At 56.9% G+C, this 22,666-nt stretch overlaps 1 protein-coding gene across 1 annotated transcript; it reads right to left on the bottom strand.

The window, feature by feature from the left end:
* Positions 1-370: 370 nt before the first annotated feature.
* Positions 371-22,429, bottom strand: MRC2 (mannose receptor C-type 2). The gene is made up of 30 exons (XM_031600943.2): positions 22,246-22,429; positions 14,326-14,724; positions 12,830-13,003; positions 12,515-12,679; positions 12,231-12,344; positions 11,602-11,745; positions 10,962-11,150; positions 10,303-10,457; positions 9,963-10,070; positions 8,109-8,224; positions 7,854-8,002; positions 7,533-7,750; positions 7,172-7,314; positions 6,990-7,092; positions 6,701-6,839; positions 6,585-6,620; positions 6,047-6,207; positions 5,806-5,873; positions 5,461-5,561; positions 5,223-5,368; positions 4,967-5,081; positions 4,723-4,886; positions 4,358-4,466; positions 3,720-3,958; positions 3,469-3,637; positions 3,166-3,315; positions 2,764-2,883; positions 2,304-2,483; positions 2,106-2,132; positions 371-1,429 (listed from the first exon to the last, which is right to left on the bottom strand). The coding sequence occupies exons 1-30, from the start codon at positions 22,373-22,375 to the stop codon at positions 1,209-1,211; spliced, it is 4,452 nt and encodes a 1,483-aa protein (XP_031456803.2). The 5' UTR covers positions 22,376-22,429; the 3' UTR covers positions 371-1,208.
* Between the last annotated feature and the right edge of the window lie 237 nt (positions 22,430-22,666).

Below are 22,666 nucleotides of genomic sequence, written 5' to 3'. Positions count from 1 at the left end.
CGGAGAGCACAGCACTCTGCAGGCCCCTCTGACCTCACAGCACCCATCTGGAAGGGATGGGAAAACGTCTCCGTGTGGGGGTTGTGCTGCTTTCCTTTGGAGCTGTGGGGGCTCTCTTGGGTCCCATTCCCAGCAGGGAACCCCTCCCCTGGGGTCCGAGCATCCTGTGGGGCCCTATGGGAGCTCAGCCCCATGGCACAGCCCCACAGTGCCTTCCTCCTCCTTACCTACGCCTGGCACATGGAATGCAACCACACACACACCCCAGCCAGCTGTGTGAAAGACGTATATATTCAGCACTCAATACAGCATAGCAAAAAAAAAAAAAAAAAAAAAAAAAAAAAAAAAAAAAAAGCAATCAATTCCATTAGGGGAAAAAAAAAAAAAAAAACCATGGGGGGAGAAAAAAAAAAAAACACAAAAAACCGAAACCTCCAAAATTACCACCAAAAAAAATCCAGAATCGGTCCCCAACCTACATCCCTAATGTTCATCCTCAGGGCCTCAACGAGCCCAAACTGCCCCACGCCATCCCTGCCCCACACGGTGAGCATGTGGCACCAAGGCAGCCCTTTGCTTTGTGCTCCTTCCTCTGCACACTCTGCAGTTGGCCAATGGGACCTCAACTGGCACCGCCGTGATGGGAAGGATGCGCGGGGCTTCCAGTTCTCCCAGTGGGAGTGGGGAGCTCTGTGCTAACTGGGATGGGGGGCAGCGAGTGGGATGGGACGGCACCGCCAGCCCAGGGGGAGCACGGGGGGAGAGGGGCTGCAGCGCCGGGCATGGGAACATCGCGGTTACGGGGGACCACAAATCTGCTGCTGGGGGAGGTGAGGATGAGGAGGGTGGAGAGTGGACTGCGGGAAGGGGAGGTAGATTGGCTTTGGAGACCTCTTGCCCAGGAGGATGTGTTCTCAGACACTCGTTGTCTGGGGGGGATGAGCCCCCGCAGGGCCCTGACTGCCCATATGTGCTTTCTCCCCAGGGGAAGGTGTCTCGGAGCCCGGCCAGGGAAAGCTCTCCAAGTGGAGACAGCTTTCCTCCGAACCTCTGAGCCCTGAAACCGCCTCGGCAGCTGCTGCAGGAGAGCTCCCAGCAGCTGGAGGCAAGCCTGGGGGTACGGCAGCAACCCCAACCCCAGCCCCGCTCACCCCGGGGACCGCCTGCGTGCCGATCCCCATTCCCCTCCCCTCCCCGTTCCCCTGCCGTTAGTCCTGCTGCTCATTCATCTCCATATCCGACACCAAGATGTTCTTCTCGGCCGCTTCGCTGGGGTTGGAGGTGGTGCGGCTGTAGCGGGCGCTCTCGAAGGCTCCGCGCTCGGAGTTCCTCCGCCGTTTGTACAGGAAGATGGCGATGCCCAGCAGAGCGCTCAGCGCCAGCGCCGACAGCACCACCACCGCGATGGCCGTCGTGTTCTCCGGCAGAGCTGCGGGGAGTGGAAAGTCCAGTCAAATACTGATGCTGTTTCCTCATTACTTGCCCAAGCACCGGTCTGGCCTTGGAGGAGCTTCAGTTGGGTGCTCTCCTTGAGGGTGGGTGGATAGAATGGGGCAGGGAGGGATGGTGCTGGGGTGTTGTGGGAGCATCGTGCCCATGGCGGAGCTCTGGGACAGCCTGTCTGATGGGTGCTCACATCTGGCAGCTGCCCGGGTTGGATCTATAGGATCCCATCAGATGTGACACCTCCAGAAGGGCAGGGGGTCCAGCAAAGGGCTTGCAGATGTGCTCCTCCACAGAGGAGGATTGAGAATTGCCTGGGGATGGGATTGACCTTAAGATGAGCCAGGGGAGGGTCAGGTTGGATCTTATGAAAAATTTCTCCTCTGGAAGAGTGATGATCATTGGCAAAGGCTGCCCAGGGAGGTGGGAGAGTCACTAACCCTGGTGGTGGTGAACTGTGAAGATATGGGGACAAAGCAGGCATGGTGGGAATGTGTTGGGGTTGGATGAGGATCTTAGAGGTCTTTCCCAACCATTCTGATCCTATGGTTTCCCACCCAATCCCCCATTTTTCTGTTGTTCATACAACCCGTGCTGCAGCTCAGCCTGGCAGGACTGGTTCCAGCTCCTGGTGTTGTGCCCAGGCTGACAGTGCCACTCACCTGCCCTGGAGAAGCTGCTCTCCTCCACTGCAATGGCAACACAAAGAGATGAGCACACGACCACGGCTCCCTCCCCCCTCCCCACAGATCCCACTACAACACAATTGCCCCAAACATTGCCAACCCTGCCAGCAGGACACAGCTCTGCCCTGCAGCACCTTGCCCAGACCCCCACTCTCTCAAACACAAGGTCCCTACCTCGGGGGATCTTGCAGATGACACCCATGGTGACGTTGGTGCAGGAGCCCAAGCGCCAGACTCCATTGCTGCTCTGGATCCAGTAGCAGCTGTTCTGGCTCAGCATGCTGGGCCCCGTATCATGCTGTCCCCAGTTGGAGTAGTTCACAGCTGTGTTGTCATGCCAAACCAAGGTACCTCCTGGAAGTGAAAGAACTGGGTCTGGGGATGGCCAGCAGGGATGCCCTGCCTTTGTCCTGGTGCTGAAAGCAGGAGGAGGTGTGACGGGGTGATGGGGAGGACCCCCAAGGCGGGGAGGACACACTTGGCACATCTAACACAGCCTGAGACATCAGCCCTCATGGTCACATCATGGCCTAAGCCCCCCATGCTGCAGTCACTACCAAGGGCTCCTCTGCTCACTACAGAGCTACTGAGAATTCATGGGGTTACCCAGGAAGGATCCTTTTGTGCCCTGTACCTTTGGGGTTGAACGTCATGCCCAGCCAGGCGCCCTTGGATGGGCCCTCGTATGCCTGGAGGTGCTCCCACACGAAGACGTTCTCCATCTCGTCCTGGATGGACAACACTGTGCCACCAACTGCGGAAAAAAGAGGGGTCAGGGAGTGAGCCCAGAGCTGGGGATGGAGCTCAGGAACAGCAGCAATGGGGAAGACAAAGCTGAGGAACCGCTGATGGCCATGAACTGTGAGATACATGGGGAACCCAACACAAAGCAGCACTGAGATGATGGCTGACCAGGGCTGGGCCATGGCAACAGGGACAGGGGTTCCATTTGAAGGTATTCTGTTGTATCCAGAGGAAACATGGGGACCCATCCCCTTCCATCCTCTTCCCATCCCCTCCCACAGCCCTTCCATACCTTTCTGGCACCTCCGCATTGCGTCCTTCTGCCCTAGGGTGATCTCCATGTGGAAGGTGTAGCAGTGGTCCCTGAAGGGGATCCAGGATGAGTCCTCCAGTGACTTGGGGCAGCTGCCGCTGTAGCTCCACTTGTGCGTGCGGGGGGGACCTGATGGGGGGACATGTTTGGGGGGCAGGGGTTATCGGGGCACCCAAGCCCATGGGTTGAGCTCCAGAAGGTCCCCAGTGGGATGCCATCTCCAACTCAATGTCACACCCAGTGCTGGGGTCCATTGAGCCCCCCGGGCCATCCGCCACGCACCCGACTGGAGCTGGCAGATGCCACCCTGCAGCTTGGTGTCGCAGCCAGCCGTGCGCCAGCTCCCATCTACATCCATGTAGGCACAGCCAGCAGCCTGCTGGGGCTCCCCATCCTGCCAGTTGGCGTAGAACAGGTTCTCCTCCGACAGCCATGAGTAGCTCCGACCGCCCTGGAGAGCCGAGGGGAGAGATTGAGGGGCAGCTGCCACCCCCCAGGGCCCCCCACCCTGGGTGCCTACCCCATGTCCTCACCTCGTTGTTGGCCAACCCGATCCAGAGCGGGGCATGTAGGCTGCTGACGGCCTGGGTGAGGAAGGCCTGGCTGTAGGGGTCGGGGATGGTGGCCAGGGTGGCATTGAGGGTCTCGCACAGCAGCAGGGCCTCGTGCCACCTGAGAGGCTTCTGCAGGATTCGGTAAGTGCTGTTGTGGTAAAAGAGGGTGCCAGTGGGCGAGGGGGGGTACGGCGTCCGTGCGGGGCTCAGGGATGGGTCTGGGGGAGCAAAGAGACATGGTCAGAGGATGCTCCTGCAGGGGTCACCTCTTTGCCCGTCCTCCACCAAGCTGGAGCGTCCCCACAGCAGTGCCATGATGCATGGAACGTGTGCACCCGGCTGCAGAGGGCGCATCCCCAGGGGCTGCTCAGTGCATCCTAACCTCAAGGATGCCCATCAGATGCACATCGCCATGGAGCCCACTGGACCAGGCTGATGTGCACAGGGTCAGCAGCGCCCCAGGAAACAACAGGGCCATGTGCTCCCCACGGTTTGTCCTCCTGGACATTTCCCCACGCACCCCCAAAGCTGATCTCATTGGTGACACTCCCATAGCGTGGGTTGCTTACAGCAGCCCCCACCTCTGCACAGTGGGGCTCTGTCACCCCACACCCTACCTATGCTCCGCTGGCAGATGTAGCCGTGCTTCTCCTCCACACAGCTCCGGTCATCCCAGCGCCCCGTGAAGTGGGGGGGTGAGCCGTGCCACACCACCACACAGTTGGTCTGCAGACCAAGCCACAGAATCAGAATGGCCCCCAGCATTGCTGTACTGTCCCACCACACACAACCCCCAGCCCATAGAGCCTACAAACTGCAGGACCAGATCCTGTTCTGCCCTCAGAGAGCCACCCCCACAATGTGCAACCTTCAGCCCATTTCTCGCGGTGGGACAACATGCTGAAACCTTCTCAGGGTGGTGGGTGCCCCAACCCCTTTCCAGCCCAGGGCCAGGGGATGCTATGGGGCAATGAGGTCTCACCGGCTTGTCTCCAGGGCTGGAGGAGCTGCACTCCGAGGGCTCCCCAGGCGCCCAGCTGACGTGCCGCAGAGGCTCACCCTCCACCCACTGGAACTCCTTCTTGGCATCGTGGAGGCCAATCCAGAGGTCGAAGGAGATGTTCAGCAGCATGGATGTGATGAAAGCTGTGAGGGATGATGAGGCGCTGAGGGCCACCTCCAGCAGCCTTGGGGCTGGCGCTGGCGGTGGCTGGGGGGTGACATACCCTGCTCCAGAGGGCTGGAGATGGTGGCCAGCACGGCGCCCTGATTCTCACAGGCCTGCTTCGCCTCCGGCCACTTCACGATGTCAGCTTTGTCATGGCCATTGAAGCTGAAACACTGCATGGGCACCGGGGGCACAGGGTGGTCTGGGAGTGTTCCCATCCCACAGCCATCACTCCCAGCCCCAAAACCCCAACCTTTCCTTGCCCCCAGCCCAGACCCATCCTGCCCTATTTGATCCCTGCCTGCCCAGCTCACCTTGCTGAGGAATGGGACCCAGCCCCGGGGACATCCCCCACTCGTGGGAGCGGGTGGTGGTGGGATGGACGGCTTCACAGCGGTGGCATTGCTCCGCTTGCAGATGTAGGGCAGCGCCGTCGGGCACTTCTGATCCCCCCAGTCCTCTGTGGGGAGAAGTGGGGCAGGGCAGCCCCTCAGCTCAGCCTGCAGCCCTTGGCCCCTCCGGAGCCCAGCACTGCAGGACGTGGCCCCTCACCTCTGCTGGCCGTCATATAGACACACTTCTTGTCCTTGTTGATGGGACGGGGTTTGCCTGGTGCCCAGGAGACAAAGTTGAGAAGGGACCCATCAGACCACCTGGGAAAGCACAAAGCAAGGACTTGGTGAATGATATGAACTGGCTGCAATGTGACCAGTGCCATGCATGGCCAAACTGAGACCATGCAGCAGTTCTTCCCTCTCCTGGGTGAGGAACCAGCAGAAGCACCAATCCAGGATGGGCACAGCCTGAGACAGGCATTGTGCTGAGGTGTTCTGCAGGCTGGGGACAGCAGCACAGGGACACACAGGGGTACAGGAGGATCTGGTCCCCACAACTTACTTAAACCTGCCATCGTTCTCGTAGGTGTGCAGCCCAATCCACCAGTGCTGCTCCTGACCCCTGGAAAACTGCAGGACCAGAGAGGGAGCATCAGTGCCTGCTCCAGGACCCTGCACACCACACCACCACCCACTCAAGACACGCAGAGCCAGGCTGCCCCCCATTAAGGCCATGGAAGGAGGGGATGCAATAGACACAGAGCAGCTCTGGAAAGCAGCATTCAGGCAGGGTTATCTCCTACCTTCTTCAGGTTCTGGCCCAGGAAACGCAACTCGGACTCGCTGTGCACTGACACCAGCTCTGCCTGGAACCAGCTGCAGATGCGCTGTGCCTGCATCCATGTTGAGTGGTGCTCAAAGAACTTGTACTCAGCCTCTTGGTACTTCACCCACTCTTTGCTGCCTGCAAGCAGGGACCCGGCATCACACTGCAACTCGGCCACCTCCTATGTCCCAGCACCTCTTCCCCATGAGGGTTTGGCTGCTGAGCTGCTCCCTGCAGGACTCAGCATCCATCCAGAAGCCTGAGCCTGCCCTGCTCTGGGTGATCAGGAGGAACTGGCCCTGGGCAGCAACCACAGCGGAGCTGAGTGCTGGTGTCAGGCTGAAGCTGAGGACACTTTGTTCCCCTGTTCTGGCTCCCACCCTCCCATGAGCCCACACACAAGGTCTGTTCTCCTCTGGATAATGCTGCCCATGCCCAATGCCCTGCAGTGAGCGCAGGTTGGTTGTGCCCAGGGAGGACGACAGAACCAGACGGACACAGAGCCCCTAACGCACCTTGGGTTGTGATCTCTGGTTCCTTTACATCGGTTCCTGGAGAAGGAAAAGGAAAGCCGTGACCTTACCTGCAATCCCCTGTGGATTCTGCCTGGGGTAGCAGTGCCCCATGGTACCTTTGGGCAGTTTACAGATCCAGTCCAGCTGGGCTTCGCACTGCATCGGCATCCACTGCAGGGAGGCCAGGTCCAGCACTGCGCAGTTCCGGATGTCGTCGTCATCGTAGTTGCTGCGGTCAAAGTTGTGGTAGAAGAACTGGGGGCCGAGACAGATAGGAAGGGTTGGGGCTCCCAGGCTGGACTTATTCCCCAAATACATCCCTGAATCCTCCAGCAAAAGCTGCCTGCAGTGCTGCTGCTCCTTGGGCTCAGCTCTGCATGCTCAGTGCCTCGCTGCTGGACTCACCCCCAACCCGTCGCTCCACCGCCAGCTCCGGTCCCCTGCAGGGTCGCGCCGGTTGAGGCCAATCCAGAACCAGTGCTGCTCATGGATCTCTGGCTCTGACTCCCTATGGGAAAAGGTCAGAACACAGCCAGCCTCCAACATGGAGGCTTTTTTTATTTGCACTTTCACAGCCGGCCCCTCACCCAAAAATCTTGTTGAGGGTGTTAGCCACAAAGTGCTCCTCCTCGTAGCTGCCCAGGCTGAGCAGCTGGGCTCCCAGCTCCCGGCAGAACTCCTGTGCTGCGATCCACGTCTTCTTCTCTTGCAGCTTGTCAAAGTTAAACACCTGGGGATGAAGGAAGGTGGAGGGCTCAGCCTTGGGATCCCATTGGGATACCGCTGACTTGGGCAGGGGACAAAAGCAGAGCATCATCTCTACCCTACAAGCACCAGCATCCCTACTTCCAGCCCCAGCGCTGTGTCCAGGATGCATTTTGCATGCACCAATGTACACCCATAGGATGGGGGCACAGCTGGGGTTCACTGCAGCCCAGCACCCCGTACCTTGTAGCAGTGCCGCAGCTTGGGATCCGCGCTCCATCCCAGCGGGCAGCTCCCGGTGAGGCTGGGCGTAGGGTAGGCGCTGGGCAGCTCGGGGTTCACCGGCGTGCCCAGGTTCTGCCGGCAGATGTACTTGGCCTTGAAGGTGCTGCAGTTCTTCACCTCCCACAGCCCCATGGAGCTGCCGGTGGCCAGGGCCACACAGCCACCCTTATTGTAACCTGCAGCCGGCCTCAGGGTCAGGCTGTGATCGCGCCAATCCCCTCCCTGGGCAGAACCAGTGGGGATGGGGACATCCCATCCCACCCGCTGCCATCCCCTTACCGGGCTGGTCGCGGTTCCAGTGGGTGTACATGACCTCATCGCCGCTCAGCCAGCGGAAAGCGCCCGTCTCATTGATGTCCTGCAGGGCTGTCCAGAAGTACTCTCCATCCCATCCATAGATGAGGCTGCTGACATACGCCTGTTCGAACCTGGAGGGCAGACGTTGTGAGCTCTGCCCCTCTTGCCTTGATCTCATCCCAAGCAATGGGTCAAACTCCATCCCCACGCTGCTCATTTTCAGGGCGCAACGCTGACCTGTTGGTGATGGTGACCAGCGTGGAGCCGTAGTCAGAGCACATCTTGCGGGCATCGCTGTAGGTGACACGGTCCTCACCCAGCCAGAAGCAGGAGGGGCTGTGCCACTTCCAGCCCTGGGGACATTAACAGCAGAAGCTGGTAGGAGTTGGAATGGACCTCTGCAAAGATCCCCTCAGTCTTTTCTCATCTCCAGGCTCTCCGGAGCTCTCAACCTGTCCCCATCAGGAGGTGCTCCAGGCCCCCACCATCTCTGCAGCCCTCCGCAGGGCTCTCTCCAGCAGTTCCCTGTCTGCCTTGAACTGGGGAGCCCAGCACTGGATGCAGTGCTCCAGATGAGGCCTCCCCAGGTCAGAGCAGAGGGGAGAAGCACTTTCCTCGCCCTGCTGGCCACACTGTGCAGTGCACCCTGGGGTCCCATTGATTTCTTGGCCATGAGGGAACATCACTGGCTCATGGTCAACTGTTGGTCAACCAAGACATCGCTGGCCTTCTTGGCCACCAGGTCACACTGCTGGCTCACGGTCAACTGCTGGCCATCAGGATCCCCAAGTCCTTCTGCCCTGAGCTCCTTTTCAGCAGCTCATCCCCCAAACTGTACTGTTACATGTGGTTATTCCTCCCCAGGTGCAGGACTCTATATATGCCTCTGTAGAACCTCATAAGGTTCCCCTCAGCCCAACTCTCCAGTAGAGCCCATGCCAAAACTGTCCCAACCATAGGGGCTGAGCCCCTGTGGTGGGGTGGGGACATGGGATGGGAGCCACGTCCCCCACTGCCACCTCCAGCCCTTCCTGTGAGGTCTCTGACCCCCAGCTGACCGGCATGACCGAGCTCTAGCAATCCTGCAATCCCAAAGGACAGGGCTGCAAGGAAAACAAACAGCCAGACAGCTTCAAAGCAGCACACATCATTCTCCCTGCCAGCATCCAGCCCTGCCGGGGAGCGGGGAGGGGAGCATTATCCTCCTCTTGTGTCATGGGGCTGAACAGAGAGCAAGTCCCACTGCAGCCTGCTTTAATCACCAGCTGTTGATGTTGGAACCCATCCGAAGTTGGACACACAACAGTGCCTGTCTGCTGCCAGAGCAGGGAGCGGGCAGCAGCACAGGGAGGGATGCAGACATGATGGGATGTCAAAGGGTGGGAGAGGTGAGAGAGCTCAGCCCCCACTTAGAGACCCTCCTGGCACTGGCACTGACCCTGGCCCAGCATGCCAGCTTGCCTGGCTGCCATACCGTCCCCAAACTCTTGCAGAGCCAAGCATCTGTCTGAATTTGCTGAAATGGATGGAAGGTCTGGGTGAAGCTGCCCATGAAGCCAAGCAGCATCTTTTGCCAAGATGGGGAAACTGAGGCAGGGCACAGCTGGCTGAGATGCTGGAGTGGTACAGTCCTGGTGGGAAGGCACCAACTCAGTGGCTGTGTCCGAAATGGGGTGAAAATGATCAGTGCACTAGGCTCCCATGCCACGCCATGCCATGCCATGTCCATCCCATTCCCATCTCACTGGGCTCCTGCATGGAGCAGCTCTGCTGCAGCATTTTGGTACATCAAGACTCAACATAAGCAAACAGGGAAAAAAAATACAATTCTGTGCTGGAAACTCAAGCCAGAGCAAGGGGGAGGATCTTGGATGATGAAAGCATGAATTTTGTCCCGGTTTCTTCTTGTGGCCTCATGCAATTGCAGAAGCCCAGGACTCTGCAGTCTCCTGGGCACAGACCTGCAGCTCTAGGAGTGCCAAGGGGAGCTTCAAGACTGCACTTTGCAAACCCATCCCACATCTTCTGGGCTGCCCAAGAGACTACACCCCTTTGCAAGGGGCTCCCATGCCTGCACCGCATCCCCCTCACCTTTCTGCACCCGTGGTCATCCTCCTCTTTCTCCTGGCTCACCCGGCCGGGCTTTTTGCAGATGGAGGGCAGGCTCTGGTTGCACGGGCTGTCATTCCACCTCCCTTCCTGGAAAGGATGGAGAAGAGCAGGACTGAGCCCAGCTCACAACCCTGGGGAATTTCCCAGCCTGTACGCCATTCATTTTCCTTCCCTGCATCAGCCCCCATGGAAGCGCTGGATCCCTCCTCTCCCAGCAGCCAGGTTCAACTCAAGCAAGAGATATTCCCCCGGGTCCCTCCTCCCTCGCCATAAGGATGCCATGGGGGTATAGGATGCATTTCCTGCCCTGTGCTCTCACCGGTCCCCAGATGGTGACGCAGTCCTCCAGGCTGTCACGGAAATTGTTGGGCTCGAAGGGGTGCCAATAGGTGAACCTCACAGGTGTCCCGTCTGACCACTCAAAGTTCATCTGCAGCTTGAGGTCATTTAGGCCAATCCAGAGCTCTTCCACGTCTGCCAAAACAGGAGGCTCAGAGCCAGGAGGCAGAATGGCCTCTGCCTGGCTGCGATCTGGCAGAAACCCTCCCCAAAAGGCTGCAAAACCCCTCCCCAAAAGGCTGCAAAACTTCTCTCCAAGCCCCCACCCTACATGGGAGCTGCAGGGCTCAGCACCGTGCAGCAGGCAGGGCAGGGATGCTCTCTCCCCACAGAGGGGCAAACAGAATGAAATCTATCTACTGCTTGGTGTTTTCATCCTATTTCTGCATTAACCAAATGGAATTAGAGATATTTTCAGATGGCTCTACGCTATTTTCTCCCCACTGTGATGCCCTCTGTATCATGGCACGATGCATCACGCTGAGCACGAGGATCACAGGCTCCAAATTTGGCTCTCCCAAATATCCCCACGACACCAAAACCCACGTGATCCCACTCTGCGCAGGCGTAAACATGAACAAGATGCCACTATTTCCCCACGCACGCCCCACACTCATAGGCTGGATGGGCTTCTCTCACCTTGCTTGACCTGCTTGGTGACAAACTCCAGCTCGGAGAGTGTGTGGATGCTGACCAGGTCCCCCCCGCTCCGCAGGCAGGTCTTCTTTGCATCCTGCCAGCTCTTCTTCTCTCCCACCAGGCGGTAGCAGTTGGATTGGAAGGACTGCCAGCTGGGCTCGCAGTCCACTTTCACCTCTGACCATGAATCTGGCAAGGAAAAGCAACAAAGGGCTCCCACTCTGCTCCCCAGCCTCTCCTCTGCGGGGGACTGTGGTCCCAGGGGGATGCTTAGAGAGTGATTTGTGCTTGGGACAAGAGCCCAAGGCATGGGACAGCTATGGGCAAAGCCTTGCAATGGCAAGAGCCATTTAGAGCTCCAGGAACAAAATAAAATCCCTTCTGTTTGCACACCATCAATGCAACAGCAAAGCACAGAGATCTGGGAAAGCAGCAGGGATCTCCCATTTCTCCTGATGTCCGACCTGTGAGCTTACTGAGCACTGAGGTGGTGCTGCTTTGCAATTTTTCAAATCGATGCCCACCGTGGGATGCCCTGATCACCTCCATGAGCTGCCAGTTGGGATCAGAGCTGAGGACTGGCAGGGAAGCAGGGATCCCACCTGCACTCACAGCCTGGGGTTGCTCAGCCTCAACTCACCTGTCAGGAAGGGGTCAGTGGTGGCATTGGGCTTCTTCTTGCAGACGTAGGGGAGGGCGATGCCACAGTCACGGTTCTGCCACCCCCCGGACGACTCAGTGCGGATCACACCACAGTTCTCCTCACTGGGGTTGTCAGGTTGGTCTGGAAATGGGAGTAGGGGGGGAAACAGGCTGCTGGGAGCACAGCTCTCCCTGCCCCAAGCAGAGATGGATTGATTTTGTGGCACGCTAAGGATGATTTGTTGTGCCTCGATGCACAAGGACCTGGAGCATCAGCATCAACTAGAAAAGCCAGGTGGCAGTCACTGGTTGTCCCCAGACCTCCTCCAGGGGTATATTTATCCCCATGAGTGCCTTGGGGTACACAACTGGAGCATCCCCTCAATGGGTCCTTCTGCCCTGTGAGCTAAGGGTTAGAGATGGAAGTGGGCAAATAATGCCACCAGTGTCCTCCACACCAGGCCACTGAGCTGCCCATCACTGGTGTTCAACAGCCCTTGAAACAAGGATGCTCAGCTCAGGGCACCTTAGCAGCCCAGGCCACCTCTCCTGCCACCTGCCCAAAGCCACATCCTTTGCTCACAGCCCATCCCCTGCCCCTGTTCCCTCACAAAGCCCCCAGCTCACCGCTCTCCCAGTTGAGGTACTTGAGTGGCGAGTTATCAGACCACTGCCAGCCTCCATTGATGTCCAGGTCATTGAGCCCAATCCACAGTGTGGAGCTGTACCCAGTCAGCAGCCCTGGGGTCAAGGCAGAGAGAGGAGCAACATCAGCCCCCCAGCTCCAGCTCCACGCACAACCCCAGCCCCAAAACCAAGCCCAATCCAACCAGGACAGAGAGCAGAACCTGGGACCAGTTGCCCCTGGTGTTACCAATTCTGCCTTAGGTGGCAGGGCCATCCTGCCTCACCATTGATGTAGGTCTGCTCGTGGATCTCGGTGATGCTGAGCAGGTTGGCTCCTTGCTGCTCGCAGCTGTTCCAAGCCTCCCGCCAGGACAGTGTGGACTGGAAGTTGAACTGGTAACAGCTGTTGGTGAGATGGTCCTTGTCCCAAAAGGTCTCACAGTCATTGCCTATAGGGACAAGCAGTTGGCAACCAGCACATCCCACTCCAGCTCCAAAAAAAACCCAAACCAAACCAATATACAACCAAAGCCAGCTGCTGGGCAACCACCAGGATGCTCCTGCATCCCATTGGGATGGGACAAGCCACCCACACTTACTCTTTATGGGACAGAAGCCCCATCGCTCATCCTTGCCGTAGTCCTGGGTGGTGGCACACCAGAGGTGGCCGTCCTCTCGCCCTGTGCTGGTGCACTCGTGGAACCACTGGTTGTCGTACTTGAAGGGGATGGTGCAGGGCTTCCCGTGTGAGTTGCCCTGGATGGTGTAGATCTCTGTGGGAGGAGAGGGTCCCCCCATGAGGCTGCAGCCAAAGGGAGTTGAGAATGAAGGTTCTCCTGGTTGGGGTACAAGGGGTGCCTGGATGTCCTGGCTTTGGCTGGGATAGTTAATTTTCTGCCTCCGAGCTGTGTTTTGGATTTAGGATGACAATACTGGATTTAGGATGAGAATAATGCTGATAACACAGCGATGTTTTACTTGTTGATGAGTAGTGCTTACACTGAGTCAAGGACGTTTCAGCTCCTCGCACTGCTCCATCAGGGGGAAGCTGAGAGGGCACAGAACAAGGACAGCTGACCCACACTGGCCACAGGGACATCCCAGACCATATGGTGTCACATGGAATGATAAAACTGAGGGTGCTGACTGGGGGGAGTGTGGGAACTGGCTGAGCACCAGCTGGCGGGTGGTGAGCAATTGCATTGTGCATTGCTTATTTTGTTTATTCTTTTGGCTACTGTTGTTTTTTTTTTCTTTTTCTTTCCCTATTTTTTCTTCCTTACTAAGCTGTCCTTATCTCAACCCACAAGTTCTTACACTTTTATTTATTTTCCTCCCCCATCCCACTGCAGGATCAGGGCAGAGAGCTGCATGGTGTTTAGCTTGGACTGCTTTTGCTTAGGGGCTACAACTACTGCTAATGGCTCCTGGATGTCTGCAAGGCGTCAAGGCAATGGGAACAAAGAGAATCACAAAATCTTCAAGGTTGGAAAAGATCTCTAAGCCCAACCTCCAACCTACCCCCACCATGCCCACTAAACCGTGTCCCTCAGTGCCACTCATAGAATCACAGAATGGCCTGGGTTGAAAAGGAGCACAGTGCTCACCTGGTTCCAACCCCCTGCTGTGTGCAGGGTCACCAACCAGCAGACCAGGCTGCCCAGAGCCACATCCAGCCTGGCCCTGAATGCCTGCAGGAATGGGGCATCCACAGCCTCCTTGGGCAACCTGTTCCAGTGCCTCACCACCCTCTGGCTGAAAAACTTCCTCCTCATATCCAACCTAAACCTCCCCTGTCTCACTTTAAGACCATTCCCCCTTGTCCTATCACTATCCACCCTCTACTTCAGGGATGGTGACTGCACTGCTGTGCCAATACAAAACCACAGAATTATTAAGATTGGCAAAGAACACTAAGAGAAGGGAAGCCCCATTTGGAATACTGTATCCAATCCTGGGGCTTGATCCGGTGGGGGGCAACCAGCCCACAGCAAGGGGTGGGACTTGTGGGGGTTTCGGCGTCCCTTCCAACCCAACCATGCTATGAAGCACCTAAGAGCGCAGACGGTGAGCCTAACACATGGCCAAGCCTTACCAGAGTAGGGCACGGAGCACAGATCCTCCTCAGTTCCATATGTCCTCCACTGTGAGCTGCGTGCCTGGTCGCCCCTATCCAGCGAGGCGTTTCCTGGTCGGGCTCCAAGGTGCTGTGAGAGCTGCTCCCCGAGACCACGGCAGCTCCAGCGCATGTTGACGGACTCACGGTCGCACTCGTAGGTGGCCAAGGGGTGCAGGCCGGCCGTGGCATTGCTTCCATGCCACGACACCCCCAGGCACTGCATGGCCCCCACGTTGAAGAGGCGGTTGCGTGAGACCCATTTCCACTGGTGGGCTGGGGAGCTGGTGTTGCAGCCCTTGGCAAGCCGCACCAGCGAGTCCTTCGTCTCCAAGCAGCCCTGAGCGCCCACGTTGTAGATGAGGAAGACTTTGGAGTCTGGGTTGCGAGAGGGGAAGAAGCATGGGGAAAGAAAGGGTTAAAGTGCTGGCAGTGGTTGGCCTGGCATCATAGAATCATAGAACCACCGACGTTGGAAAAGACCTCCAAGATCATCCAGTCCAACCATCCATTATCACCGATATTTCCCACACCACGTCCCTCAGTACAACATCCAAATGTTTCCTGAATGCCTCCAGGGGCAGTGACTCCACCTCAGTGAGCTGCCAACCCTCCATTAACCTGGCCAACCCTTCTTTGAGGTGGCCAACCCTTCCTTAGGACAGAATCACCAGAATCACCAAGGTTGGAAATGACTTCCAAGATCACCCAAGCCCAACCATCCACCTATCACCGATATTTCCCACTACTCCACGTCCCTCAGTACAACATCTGAATGTTTCTTGAACATCTCCAGGGATGGTGTCTCCATCTCCCTGAGCTGGCCAACCCTACTTTGAGGTGGCCAACCCTTCCTTATCATAGAATCATCAAGGTTGGAAAAGACCTCCAAGATCATCCAGTCCATCCATCCTCCTTTCACCGATAGACCATGTCCCAAAGTACAACATCTAAACACTTCCTGAACACCTCTAGGGGCAGTGACTCCACCTCATTAAGCCGGCCAACCCCTTGTCACCATAGAATTATAGAATCACCAAGCTTGGAAAAGACCTCCAAGATCATCTAGTCCAACTGTCCACCTACCACCAGTATTTCCCACAACATCACATCCCTCAGTACAACATCTGAACGTTTCTTGAACGCCTCCAGGGATGGTGACCCCCCCACCTCCCTGGTCAGTCCATGCCAGCATCTGACCACTCTCTCAGAAAAAGAAGTATTTCCTAATGTCCAACTTGAGGCCATTCCCAGACATTCATTGGGAGCCTCCAAAATCCCAACCTCCACCATGCCCACACCACACAGCTGCTGCCCATGCTCACAGCTCCCAGACCCACAGCATTTTCCCAACCCATCATTGCCAAAGAGCATCGCTGAGGGCCTCCTCAATCCTTCTCATCCCCAAAGCTTCAGGGACCAGTAAAAGCAGCAGGACTCTGCACTGGGATACACCGTGCTTCACCCAATGATCCGGTGAAAAGCAGCGTGTCAAGAAAACAATTTTTCCTTTTTTTGTTTTTTAAATCATTCCATTTCTTCCACCAACCACAAACATCACGAGCAGTCAGCCTGCTCACGGGCCTGGCTATATTTAGCTTTGGTTTGCTTTGGTTTATTGCCATTGTATGAATTTTTGGTCTGAAAAGGTTCTCATTTCCGATTCATCCCAACCTTCCCCCTGTCCTGGCTGTGTTGTTCCAGGCCACCAATCCCACTCATTTCCAGCGATCCCACTCATCTCCAGCAAGGATAAAAGAAATGGAGGAAGGAGGAGAAAGCAACCAGAGGGTTTTGGTTTGCTCTGGAAAAGAGTTCTGTGCGCCTCGAGTGGCTCCAAAAAAACAGTGTTGGAAAGGCTTCATTCCCCAGTGGGGACGGCACCAGGGATGACCTCAAATCATGATGGGTGAGAAGGGCTGTGGGCTCGGTGTGCGCGGTGCTGGAAGACAGGGTTTGGAGAAGAGATTTTGAGTTCCTCAGAGACATTTTTCAAATTCCAACAAGTTTCATACTAAGCAAAACCCTCTTGGAGCAGAGCTGCAGGCTGTCCTTGCAGCTCTTTGCCAGGAGCTGAGCAGCAAGCAGCACCTTGGGGCTGGAAAAACCTTCTCCATCATGAGCACAGAGAGGTCAGCACCAGAACAGCCCTCCTGCTTCTGTGTCAGCCTGCCTTTGGGAAAGTAAAGGCAAAAAAAATAAACAACGTGAGGAAAAAGACCCAGGGTCAGCATGAGGAGTGGGTGATGCTCTGTGCCCCGCTGCTGCCTGCAGTGCTGGATTGGTGCCTGCTGGGGCCAGACCCACAGTGCTGCGTGGGTTCAAAGGAAGCTGCCCAGACTCCAGGGACAGTCCTGGGGCCAGAAAGGCAGAAAATATCACCATCCTCTAAAAAGAGAATAGCTGGAGCTTGGAAATTATAGCTTAAGAGTTTTGGGCTCGCAGGATAAAGGAGGAATGGGAAGTCACCTGCTGGGCTTTCTGGGCTGGGACACCATAGTGTGACCCATTGGTTGCTCCAGTGAGGAGCTGCAGGAGTATGTTGTGCTTGGGAGCATTAAGCACACACTGACAGCCCACAGAGCTCCCAGGAATGGGGCATTTCTGGATGCACTGTGCTGTGCTGCACACACATGGAGCAGAGGAGCACACTCCTGCTCCCAACCCGTTATCCTGAGGGATAAAGCCAGTCCTGGCAGGATCCAGCAAATGATGCTCTCGGGGTAAATCCTGATCTGCTCTACATGGCAGCAAAACTGAAGATTTATGCAGTGCATAACTTCCACCCTCTGCTCTTAAATCATCATCCAGTGCAGAAAGTACAGAGACATAACCTCTTCTGAGTCCATGCACGGAGCTCTGGAAATGCCAGCACTGCCCTCCAGTGATGGTACAGCTATGGGTCACTCCTTCCAGAGATGCTCCTTACATTTTTGCAGTACTTTTGTGCACTAGACAAAACTGGCAGAGCTTCCCAACTGCTCCGTGCTGCTGGAAACCCAACCACAGCAAACACCACAGACCTGGAGAGGAGCTGCCCTCCAGCAAATGGGGGAAGAGAACTGGGAACTGCACCAACGTGATGCTCTGTGATGCTCCTCTGCCTGGACTGGCCCAAAACAAACCCTAAATCCAGCCATGAAAGGTCGGATGCCACCTCTGCTCCCCATGCCCTCCATCCTTCCAGCAGGGTCAGCCCTGAGCTCTGCACTGCTGTGCCCCACCACAGCAGTTCTTTGGTTTCATTTTGTTTTTAATGCAAGATGTTAGCAGTCAGAAAGCCAGAACTGAAAGGAACTCAGCTCAGCCCTTCCCACAACAGCTTCGTCACTTCACAGCAAATAAGGAAAGCATCACTACCTGCAATTCTGGGGAACGTGGGCAGCACGTGGGATGAGGCTGACGATGGATGCTGGTTCCATGGGAACATGCAGGGCCCCTCGTAGCCCCATGGGGCTGCAGACCCCATGCAAAGGAATCAAACTGCTAACGAACACCTTCGTTATCTTCATGGTGCAAGTGGGGGTGGAGCAGTGATGCAGAGCATCACCCTGAGACCACGCAGTGAAGCTGGAGGAGAGGTGGAAGCAGCAGCTCATCCACAATAAAATCCATGGGGATGTACCCAACCCAGGAGGAAGGTAAGCACCAGAGAAGTGAAAACCCTGCAATAAAACCTAGAGGAAAAGAGGAACCCTCCACTGTTCTCATTAGATACCAGAGAGGTTTGTCCAACAGTGAGAGCTCCATGAACACAGCCCTGCATTTACACAGGTGGGGATGGAACCATGGGCATGGGGAGAGACCTGGCCCCAAATCCATCCATCTTCAGTGCCGTGGGTTTGGGTTAGGTGGAAATCCCCCTTCCTTAGAAAAATGGTCCCACAAAAACCCAGCACTGCCACCCCTCCTTTGGCACATCCAGCAGTTGGCCCAGGTGAGGCTGCAGCCATCCCCAACATTTTGCCATGGAGAAGAGCAGAAGCGTGGTCATGAAGAGCAAGTTTTGGCCAGAGAGAGCCCACAAAAGGAGCTTACAAGGGTGAAGCCCAGGGCTGGAGCTCAGAGCAGCACAGAGCTGCTGAGTGCCTCCTGGCTCATGGAAAAGCTGATATTTGTGGGTGGGGGCCAGCTGGGACGAGCTCCTTGCTTAGCTGTGACCAAAGAGGGCTACCAGCAGCACCCTGCTCCTTTTCCAAAGCCTCAGAGTGATGCTGGACCAGGTCCACATCCCAGCTCCCTGTGGGCGGTCAGTCCGTTCTCCTTGTCTGGGATGCAGACAAATAAAGCTCCAGCTGTTTTCCATGGGGGATGCTGTCTGTGGGCAGGGTGAGCAGCTCACCCTGGCTGTGGAAGGGGACGAGGGAACAAATCCCAGCACTGAACCCAGCACTTGAATTTCCCCTCCTCCCCCCCACTGCCTCCAGCAGTGGACAGGGCAGGGCAGCCCCAGCACACATCCCCATAATGGGATCTAGCTGAAAACCATCAACATTTTCAGCACTACTAGCAGCATACACACGGATTATTCCTCCCATGCTTCTCCAGCACCATTCCTCACATCTTTCTGTTCTACCTGAAAAATCCCATTTGTGTCCCCAGTGCAGCACGAGGAGCAATGCAGCACTGAGCTCCGGGAGGAGATGTGAGGAGCCCAAAAAGTGCCCCCTGTAAGCACCCAAACTGCCTCCCCTGAGCTCAGCAGTTCTCTCAAGAAGCTGCCAGTCATCCCACTCATCATCTTCTAACCCTTAATTAATTAAAGATGGGTCCTTTACGAATGAGAGCATCTGTGTGGGTCCCTTATGGGCTCCGAGCAATCTTAAGAATGAGAAAAATGTAGATGCTCCACGGGCTCCACACAGCTCACATTAATTAAAATCCTGCTGCTCGGCAGCGGTGGAGCTGGGATGGATCACCGGGATGGATCACTGGGATGGATCACTGGGATGGATCACCGGGATGGATCACCGGGATGGATCACTGGGACAGCCCTTGGGGCCATGTGGGCTGCTCCTGTGTCACCATCCCATAAACATTGGTGGCACACGGTAACCCTGCAGCCAGCAGCACTCCCAACCACTGAGGATGGGAAAGAGCACTGCTTGGTGGGGCCCTGGAGAATCAGGTTGGATGTTTGGCAGAAATTCTTTACCCAGAGGCGATGAGGGCCCAGCACTGCCCACCCACTGCGGGTGCTCCATCCCTAGAGGTCCCCAAGGCCGTGGATGTGCATCCTGATCCAACCTCCCTGCTCCTGCACAATCCCAGGTACCATTCCTTGGAGCTGCTTTTGCTGTGCCAAAAGCAAAGAGGAAAATGGGGAGGACTCCACGCATTGCCTGCTGTGTTTATTGTAAAGGCTGGAAATTCTTCCCTGGGTCCCTTCTGCCCTCTTCCCTCCCCACAAAGCCCCATGGCAGCTCCAGCCAATGCAAAAAAAAACGGTTTGGATGGGTGGAGACGTTTTCCCAAAGTCCTGTTTTTTCAGCCCATCCCAGTGTGATGGGGAGGGAAGTGATGCCATCAGCCCAGCCTGGCCCCAAGACCCCCCCACCAGGGACCTGGAGGCAGAGAGCATCCTTCCCAGCAGCACTTGCTTAAAGGGAAATATGGGATTCATCCCAAAATTCAAGCAGGGATCGTTCCCCAGCTGCAAACTCAGCGCTAGAGATGCAGTGTCTGCCTGGATGGAGCTGCATGCATTGGTAGCACTTGGGATGTGGCACTGCTGTCACTGCTGTCCCCATCCCAGCTGCCTGGTCTGGTGGTTGGCAACACTACTTATGGCAGGAGGTTGAAACTAGGTGGCTTTTGAGGTCCTTTTCAACCCAAAATCATAGAATGGCCTATGATTCTATGGGGAGACATGGAGGAACAGGGAATAGTGTGAGGGGGAAATGAACAAGCATGGGGAGACCCCAGGAAAAAGGAGCAGGGAGGGAAGGGTGCAAAAGGCCGAGTGCACCTGCAGGCTCTGCGGGGCTCCCAGGAGGAGCCTACAGAATAAATCACAGAATCACAGAATCATAGAATGGCCTGGGTTGAAAAGGACCACAAGGATCACCTGTTCCAACCCCCTGCTGTGTGCAGGTCACCAACCAGCAGCCCAGGCTGCCCAGAGCCACATCCAGCCTGGCCTTGGATGCCTGCAGGGATGGGGCATCCACAGCCTCCTTGGGCAACCTGTTCCAGTGCTTCACCACCCTCTGGCTGAAAAACTTCCTCCTCATATCCAACCTAAACCTCCCCTGTCTCACTTTAAGACCTTCCTCCTTGTCCTATCACTGCCCACCCTCACAAACAGCCGTTCCCCCTCCTGTTTATACACTCCCTTCAAATATAGGATGGCCACAATGAAGTCCCCCCGGAGCTAAAAAACTCAGAAGGAACGGTGCTTGCAGCCGTGCAGCAGCAGCAGAACCTGGGCTGGGGGAGCTGAAAGCAGCCTTGTTCCCCCCCTGCTCCCACCTCGGCGGCTCCCACCGACCGCAGGGACAGAGCTGCCTCTGTCTGCCTCCGTGCTCCGCGTCGTGCAGGAGAGGAACGAGCCAGCCCTGCATCCGACAGCGGCATCATCGCCAGCATCGGCCCCGACGGGGCAGCGCAGCCCTGCTGGAATCCACAGACCCCACACAGAACGCTGCAGGGAGGAGCAGCAGGACTTCGGGATAAGCCGTGTTATGGGGGCAAGAAGAGGCTGAATGGGGAAAGTTCATCCGAGAGCGTCTCCACGGGGCAGCGCATCCAGGATGAACGCTCCGGCTCTGTTAGGTTTCCCCCCCCATCGCTTCGTCCTTCCCTATTCCGATCCCCTGAGCTGTGCCTACGCTGCACCATAAAGTGACCCACAGCCCCGGCAGGCAGCGGCTCCCAGCGCGGCTATGGGGAAATGCCACGGGGCGAGGGGGGGAGCGGGGCCGGGCGGCAGCACCTCCCCTGCTGCCATTTCCAAATCTGCTTTGGATTTGCTGAGCCGACGTTAATAAAACAGGGCCGAGGGCTCACGTTTGTTACCGTCGGGACAGAAGTTAACCATTTTTGATTTTTTTTTTTTTTTTTTTTTTTTTTTAAGGCAAATTAATCCGAGGAGCAATGTTTGCTTCTTTACCGGACTATCCTGGGGTAAAAAGCGCCTGAAACCGCTGCTCGGGCATCTGTGCACATGGTGACCTCCGAGGGCTTAACCCCCCCCAAACCCTACAGCTTTCATTGCGAAGAGAACTGTGGGACCCCCCCCCCCCTCATCGGTCCCCGACCCCGCGGGTCCCCCCTATAGGATTAACGCGCTGTGGGGGGCGGCAGAATGGGGGACGAAGGGACCCCGAAGCCCTTCAGCCTCTCCGGGACACCCCGGGGCTGCGGGGCGTCGGGAACCGCGGCCGCCCCCCCCTCCCCCCGGTGCCGCCCCTCCCGGAGATGCGGCAGCGTTTCCGCCCGGCTCGCCAGGAGCTGCGTGGCCGTACGGAGCAGGGAGCTCAATTCCGAAGGAAGAAAAAAGCCTAAAAAAACGACGGAGCTGGAAGAAAAAACGACGGCGCCAAAAAAAAAAAAAAAAAAAACCAAAACCAAAAACCCAAACGCCCCCCCCCCCCCCAAAAAAAAAAAAAAAAAACCACAACCAAAGCAACCAAAGAAAATAAATAAAGAAATAAAAAAGAGGGGGGGAAAACGGGGGGGGTGGGGGGGGGGGGGGAAGCGGGGGGAAGGAAAAACAAAACAAAACAAAACGCGGAGGGACGAAAGGAGACCGCGGGGAGATGGAGTAAAACAAACGGCGTTCAACGCGACTCAAAGCCGGGCGGAGGAAACAAACCGCAGCGAAGCGGCTCCCACCCTCCCCGCTGATCGCGGCTCCCCCCTCCTCCCTCCCCCCCCTTTTCCCCCCCGCGGTCCCACCTGGGTGCGGGGTGCCGAGCACCGGGCGCAGGGCGAGCAGCAGCCGCAGGGCGAGCAGCAGCAGCAGCCGCGGGCACAGCGGGCAGCGGAGGGCGGTGCGGAGGGGCCGCGGCCCCGCGGGGCTCCCCATGCCCCGCTCCGCTCCGCCGCGCTCGGGGCCTCGCTGCTCCCTCCTCGCCGGGGCCGGGAGGGGTTGGGGGGGGGGGGGGGTGTGGGGGGTGGAAGGGAGGGGGTTGGGGGGGGGGGATGGCGGAGGGGCGGGAGGGAGATGGGGGAAGAGGAGGGGGAAGAGGAGGAGAAGGAGGAGGAGGAGGAGGGGGTGGGACGGTGAAAAGAAGGAGGAAAGAAAAGAAAAAGAAAAGAAAAGAAAAAAAAGTTAAGAAAATAAACTGGAAGGGTGTGCGGAGAGCCAAGGGACGGC

The sequence above is a fragment of the Phasianus colchicus genome, chromosome 26 (assembly GCF_987193195.1).
Source record: "Phasianus colchicus chromosome 26, bPhaCol1.hap1.1, whole genome shotgun sequence".
Classification (NCBI taxonomy): domain Eukaryota; kingdom Metazoa; phylum Chordata; class Aves; order Galliformes; family Phasianidae; genus Phasianus; species Phasianus colchicus.
This window is presented reverse-complemented; position numbering and strand designations above follow the sequence as displayed.